Source organism: Centruroides sculpturatus, unplaced genomic scaffold, assembly GCF_000671375.1.
Source record: "Centruroides sculpturatus isolate CEXI.00-Female unplaced genomic scaffold, Cexi_2.0 scaffold824, whole genome shotgun sequence".
Lineage (NCBI taxonomy): Eukaryota > Metazoa > Arthropoda > Arachnida > Scorpiones > Buthidae > Centruroides > Centruroides sculpturatus.
In genome coordinates, this window is record NW_019385313.1 from 259,762 (window position 1) to 267,381 (window position 7,620).

General features: G+C 27.3%; 1 protein-coding gene across 6 annotated transcripts in view; it reads left to right on the top strand.

Annotated features, from left to right (window-relative positions):
- Positions 1-7,620, top strand: part of LOC111637510 (PH and SEC7 domain-containing protein 2-like) — a 62,653-nt gene that overhangs the window by 52,576 nt on the left and 2,457 nt on the right. For all 6 annotated transcript variants that reach the window (XM_023383010.1, XM_023383015.1, XM_023383014.1 and 3 more), the window contains 3 exons: positions 1,152-1,222; positions 1,297-1,454; positions 3,418-3,562. In XM_023383010.1, coding sequence (XP_023238778.1) covers positions 1,152-1,222; positions 1,297-1,454; positions 3,418-3,562 — 374 coding nt within the window. The remainder of the gene's footprint in view (positions 1-1,151; positions 1,223-1,296; positions 1,455-3,417; positions 3,563-7,620) is intronic.

Genomic DNA, 7,620 nt, shown 5'->3' on the forward strand with positions numbered 1-7,620 from the left:
ACAATCAAGTAGCAAATATAATACACCAAGAGCTTGCAAACAAACACAAATTATTAGATATCCACGAACCATACTACAAATACATTCCACAGACACTATTGGAAAACAACACGCACAAAATGTACTATGACAGAGCCATAATCACAGATAAAACAATTTACCACAATAGACCAGACATCACACTCATTGACAAACACAATAAAATTACATACATTATAGACATAGCCATTCCAAACACTCAAAATGTACAAAACACATACACTGAAAAAATTAGCAAGTACACAGAACTCACCCAGGAAATAAGGCATCTGTGGAGGATGGAAAGGATGCTTATTGTACTTGTCGCTCTCTCTTGTACAGGTGTGATACCACACACACTACACAAGAGCCTGGGAACATTACAATTGAATAGAAATACATACATCATACTACAGAATGCCACTATATTGAATACATGCCACATTGTTAGGAAATTCCTGAATACAGACACTGACACACTTATTTAATTTTTGTTTTTGGTTGTTATGCCTTGACTCTGGTCTGGCATAGTACACAGCCACCGGTGTGAACCGAGTAACCTACTAAACTAATAATACAACCATCTATTAAAGTATCATAATATCAAGTTTACAAGTTATCTTAATTAAATAAGTTTACTTATATTTGAGTCAAATATAAGTAAACTTATTTAATTAAGTCATATTTATCAAGTTGTTCTATGGAATAGTAATATATAATATGTATACCAAAATTTACATCAAAATTTTTAAAAATTACTTTGGCTCACATCTAAAGAATTTTTAGGCTCTACCAGTCAGTCTTGAGTTAATTGTAATAAAATTTTATAAGTTCAAATAGTATTAACATTCTACAGATTGCTTTCATAATTATGCTTTAATTGTAATTTTGAATACTAAATTCTCCTTTAGGTTAGTTTAAAATTGAAAATGGTGTTTAAAATAATACTCTGCGTAAAAAATATGGTAAATTTGATTTATTTGACGATTGATTTAATTCAAATTGGAATTTTGTATCTAAATTGAACAATATTAACACTCTATATAAATTATTTGTCATAAACTTTGTGTTAAGTTGTTTTCATAAAAAAAATTTTTGTATAATTGACTTCAACAGTATTTTATATTTCACAGCTCCTCTTGGGAAAAGAGGTTGGAAAATGTTTTATGCTACATTGCGAGATTTAGTTTTGTATTTACATAAGGTAATAATAATAATACTTTTTTTTTTATCATAGTTATTTCTTGATGTTGAGAATTAATTTTAGTAATGATTTAGGATGAAAATGGATTTAGGAAAAATCAACTGTATGACAGTTTGTACAATTCTATACGAATTCATCATGCTTTGGCCACTAAAGCATCTGATTATACGAAGAAGCAACATGTATTTCGTTTGCAGACTGCTGATCAAGCAGAATATTTATTTCAGACGAGGTTGGTATATTTTCTCACTATAAGATGAACATCATGTAAATTCTATTAAAATAGAATTATACACAATTCTGTTAATAATAAATAATAATCATATATATATATCAAATAAGTCACTTAGAAATCTAAATTGTCAATATGTTTTAAAGCTATCTTTTAAGTTAATTAAACAATGAAATTTGATCTAAGAGGAGAAGTTAAGTCACCATTTTACATTAGGATTGATTAACTGTAATTAATATTGAAATTTAATTTAATGTTAAATTAAATTTCAAAATTAATTCTAATTGTTAATTTGGCAATTGTCTGGCAATTTAGAGTTTTGATTGTAGAATTTGAATTTAGCTTATATTGTATATTTACAAATCAGATACTTTACTCTTAATGTATCTGATTTTTAAAATTTTTCTGAAGTAATTTATAGAATTAAATTACTTCAGAAAAGTTTTTTAAATTTAGTTTTAGTATATAACTGAATTTTGTACAATTTTTTGTATATTAACTTTTTCATGAATTTAATTTAAAAAGTTTGTAAAAATATTGTTTAAAGTGAACTAAATTATCTGATAGATTATATAATAGTCGTCTTCAAATTAACAACATCAGTGACATAACCATTTAAGGACTGATTGAATTTATGATGAGCACAAAAAAGGGCCCACTGAGTGCCCAATGGATAGGAAGAGTTTTAAAAAATAAATATTCTTTTGATTCTTAAACACTGTTTTGTGTAATAAATTCAAACACTTGCCATTTTATCATCTTTATTTAGTTCAGGATCTACTGAACTAAATAAAGATAATAAAATGGCAAGTGTTTTAATTTATTACACTACATAGTGTTTAAGTTAAGAATCAAAGAAGAGTCACAACATGGTTTCAGATTATCACAAAAATAAATATATTGTAAATTAAATATATTTGTAGAACTTGATTACGTATTCAAACAGTGTTTTATGAAACTTTGTTATATAAAATAAGCAAAAGTTAAACATTTTTAAATTGTTTTATATATTTATAATTTCTATATATTCAGATACTGAACAATTTACTTCAAATCCAAATAAATTATTTTTGGCTTTTTAAGAATATACTGTAGTAATTTGAATATTAACAATCTTAAAAAATCTAACTTTAAATTCATTTTTTCCAAAAATCAAAATATTATTTATATTGTTCATAGCTTGTATAAATTGTTTAAAATTCAAACTAATATTTTCAATTTCCTTGCCTAACTGCCTATTTTTAAGCAAAATTAAGTCAGAGAATGTCTGCTTGTTTTTCCTATTGTTTCTGTTTTGCAACTTTCACATATTTAAAATACAAAAAGAATGTTTTAAAAATAGTCATTATTATTTGATTTTGTGTTGTAAAGATTTAAGAGTTTAATAAAATTTTGTTTTCAACATTTTCACTTCTATGTATTTTGAGCTAGAACTATTTTAAGATGACCAAGACAAAACCTTTCTCACTAGTTTCTAGCCATTTATACACGAGGACGAATGTTTTCGGCCTTCTTAATAAGCCTTCTTCAGGTACATTGTGGTCTGTTAGAGCATCGGTTGGTAAAAATTTAAACAATGTCAATGTTTACCAGTGACGTCATCGTTGATGATAAGGTTTAGACGATACTTAGGGCGTAAAATTTTTTCTTTTGGTAAAAATGAAAGGTGTGCGGATAGTTCATGATGGGATAATCGCTAAAGTTGGGGAATAAAATTGAAAATAAACGCACTAAGTAAAGAAGATGCACTATCACGATAGGGGGTTAATAAACGGCTAGAAACTAGTGAGAAAGGTTTTGTCTTGGTCATTTTAACATTTTACTTTATGTAATGTGTTGTTGAAAGAACAAAGTCCTAAATACATGGAATAAACATTTTTAAAAATTTATACTTTTAAATATAGGAAAGCGAAGCTTTTTAAAAAATTTCTTGATTATAAATATATTGTATTTTTATTTCCAGTGATTCTAAGGAATTGCAGAGTTGGATAGATACAATAAATTTTGTTGCTGCTAGTCTGTCCGCTCCTCCTCTAGCCTGTGGTGTGGGATCTCAAAAAAAATTCCAGAGGCCACTGTTACCAGTCAGCCACACAAAACTAAATTTTGTAAGTTTGACATATATTTTTTTAAATACTGGAATAAATAGTTACTATATATGATAGATTAAAAACAATAATTTTTGGAAAGTTAATACACACAGTTTTTAAAATTGTTACTATTTGTAGCAGAAAATAATCTATGTTAGTGCATTATTAAGGGATCAAGCTAATTTCAATATTATATACATTGTAATTTTTAATAATAATCAACATCATTATGATGATGATGATAAAATAATAGATTGACCAAAATGGATTTTTTTTAATGTATTCATAACACATTACTGAGGATTGGTTAAATATTTTTCTCAATTGCATTCTTAGCCATTTATCCTTGAAAACAGGTACTAAAAGTCAAATATTATGAATGTGTAATGGTATAACTTGCAGTAAACATATAATTAATTTATTTGCCATATATACATTTATAATTTTGCAGGTGATACACTAGTGCTTTCACTTTAGACATGATATCATTCTTTGATTTAGATACTGATTTGAATTTTCTTTGTATTTTCTTTTGCATGTTTTAGAAAATAAAATGTTATTTTCTTTTTCAATTTACAATTACATTTTGCATACATTTAACACACTTAATTGTAACTACCTGAAATTAAGTTTTAAAATTTCTTTGTGATAAAAGATTTGTTTAAAAAGGGAATAATGAGATTTATAAAATTAAAATTTTGTTTATCTTACTATAATTTAAGGCAATTCAATATATATTTACACTAGAAAAACAAAAAAAAATTTTTTTGCTAAATCTACAATTGTCTTCTGCAGCATTTTTTGTATTTCTACATGAGAAAATATTATATGGTTCTTTTAAAACTTTTAGAAAAACTATTTAATAAATGATATTGCACTTTGAGTTATTCTAAATACAAAAGCATACTTACTATATAGATTAATCATCAACTTTTCTAGAGAATATTAGACAAATGATAGAAAAGATCTCTTAATTATATAAGAGATAAGTAAAATGGTTACTCCTATTAAATAATATCTGTACTCAAAATATTTTGAATATAATTAGCATTATATATCATATTTCAGATACAAATTTAGTTAACAATGTTTATCTTCTATAATAATAATAATAATAATATAGAGCATTGGACACTTTTTCAAACATGGGCAGTCTGTGCAAGTTAATCAACTTGCACAGATTGCCCATGTTTTTCAACATTTTGATTGAAAAATTTGCAGTTTGGTTTATAACTGGCAAAATTAATATATGAAATTTTATTTTTTTAATTAAGTTAATTTTGTTAATAAAATGTTAAGTTTATTTTCCTTCATATCTCCATTGAATCAGAATCCACAATAACAGAAACACATACTCATATACTGTATTAATATGTATTTGTTACTGCTTATGTGAATTTCCAGGGTTCCGGTTGACCCCATCGCACATTTGTGATGACCATTTATATTCTGAAGGATCAGTTGGATCTTTCAGAATAAGAATTTCTGACACCACTTGGTTAATTATACGGACTAAGATACGAATGAATTTCGAACAACTTCCAGATTTTACAGGAGGATATGCATGTGAAATACAATACAGTTAGACCATAAAACTAGAATTTTAATGAATACTTAATATTTTTTAATTTAAAAATTTTAAGCATTTGCTATTTGCTATCAAACAATTGAAAAATATTTGTTTTAACGACATTTAAAAATACAAATTAGAATATAAAAATGCAAGTTCTAACACTCAGATTTATTTCTGTCATCAGCGTCCTTTAAGCATTCTTGATGGAAGACGGAATCCACAAATACTAAAGATGAAATTTTTGTTTTATTTTTATATTTAATCTCCATTTAAATGCAAACAATTTTTGAAATTTAAGTCTTAATACAATCAAATAAGTATTTTTTAAACCAATCTATTAGAGTTGGAGAGGCAAAACAATTTATCAAAGTATGATAATTAATTATGTAAATTTGTTTTGTGGGATCAACTGATTTGATTATAAATTAGTGTGAAAAATGGAACAAGCACAATTGATTTTAATTGTTTGAATGTAATTACATGATAATTCTCAGCAAATATAACAACTAGAATTTCATATTTTGCTTTTAATCAGTTTACGTTAAAAATATTCTTATCATCTTGCATGTTTGAACATATATTTAAAACTTATTTGAATAAAATCAAAAAGTGGAATAATAAATATTTCTTGCATTTAGAATGCTAAAAAGTGAAATAATAAATTATTATGTTGAGGCTTTTTGTTAATTTGAAGCCAAATTATAAATATTAATTTGGCTTATGAGTTAATAAAAGGATTCAGCATAATAGGTTATAATCCAAATTCCCAAAACTATAATTTAAAATAATGAAATTAAATTCAGTTTGATCACATCACAAAAAGAAGTAATAATTTTGTGAGAAAAATCAAAGTAGAAGTTAAAAAATGCTTAATTTTTTCAGTATATTATTTTCTTTTATTACAGTTTATGTAATATTAAAATAATCACTTAACAATACTTGTAATGGTTACCAATTTCAACCAATAATGGTTAATTGTTTAAATGAGATCAATTAGAAGTTTACTTGCAGAAACTGATAACTCTACACCAGTGTTTTTCATCCTGTGGGTCATGACCCCCAGGGGGGTCACAAAGCCTTACACAGGGAGTTGTGGGTGAAAGAAAAAGACAAGTGTTTGTAGGTCCTACACTACAATAAAAAAAACTAGAATTTCAGTGAGAAGGCTGTGCCTGTTTATTTTACAGCACAATTGGTTTTTCAATCGATATTTAAGGAAAGAAAATTAAATATGTAGTTTTTAAGATCACTGATATAGTTTTAATATGGCCCTGGGGGGTCACCAGAATTTTTTAACTTGTAAAGGGGTCGCGTATTCAAGAAGGTTGAAAAACACTGCTCTACACAGTTATTGTATTTCTTCAATTTTAAGGTTCTCTCAATCTTCAACAAACATAAGTGTACAAAAATTTTTTTAAAAATTCTCTAGTAGACAATACATACAAGATGTGTCTTTACATTCAGTCCTTTCAAATGCACTTGAGGAAATAACAATTCTACGGCAGAGTTGACTTTTTATTTGAGGCTACTTGTACACCTCCAATGTAAAACAAGTTAAAAATATCCCTCTGGCAGTGGCACAATCAGAAAAATTAAATAAATACATTTTATAAAAATTAGCCAGGATGAATAACATAGAATTGTTATTTCCTCAAGTGTGTTTGAAAGGACCGAATGAAAAGACACATCCTGTATTTATTGTCTACTCAAAAATTTTTGTAAACTTAAATTCAACCTGGCTAATTTTTATAAAACATAAGTGTGTTACAAATCCGCATTACAATACCAATTTCATCATGGGGGGAAAAAAGATATTTTTCATTCAAACTACCATCTTGCACTTACCAGAGTGAAAAAAATCCAGGCTAGCATTTTGTTGTTCATGTATGATGGGGTATAGCTTCAATTTTTGAAAAACAGCAAGCAACATTTATTTAACAGATGAGTATAATAGTACAGTAGAGTCTCAAAAACTCGACACTCGATAACCTGGCAGTCCGGATAACTCGGCCACACACTGGCAGGGCGAAAAAAACCCCTAGTTCATTTTCATTATAGACAGATTTATGTTTCATAAAGTATTTTTCTGAGGTCTGTCTTATCAGGTAAATTACTGTACACTGTGTATTCATTCATTTTCATTTTCATGTAGTAATGGCTCTATGCCCTCATAAAGTACGTACTTTTCCTTTGTTTAAGGCAGGGGTGGCCAACCTTTTGCATACCATGCGCCAATTTTTTGATAGACAAGTTCAGATGCGCAGTGGCGTACCGTGGGTGTTAGCCGCCCGGGGCGGAGAAAAATTTCGCCCACCCTTTAATCAGGTATTTCAATTTAAAAGATCAAAATTCAGTTGTGTGAAAAAAAAATTAATAAAAAATGCGGTGGCGGTGTAGTTACCCGTACAAAATAGTCCCATTTGACATTAGTGGCATACACGATTGCGAATGTATCGTGAATCGTAGAAGCAAAAAAAAAAAAAAAAAAAAAAAAAAAAAAAAA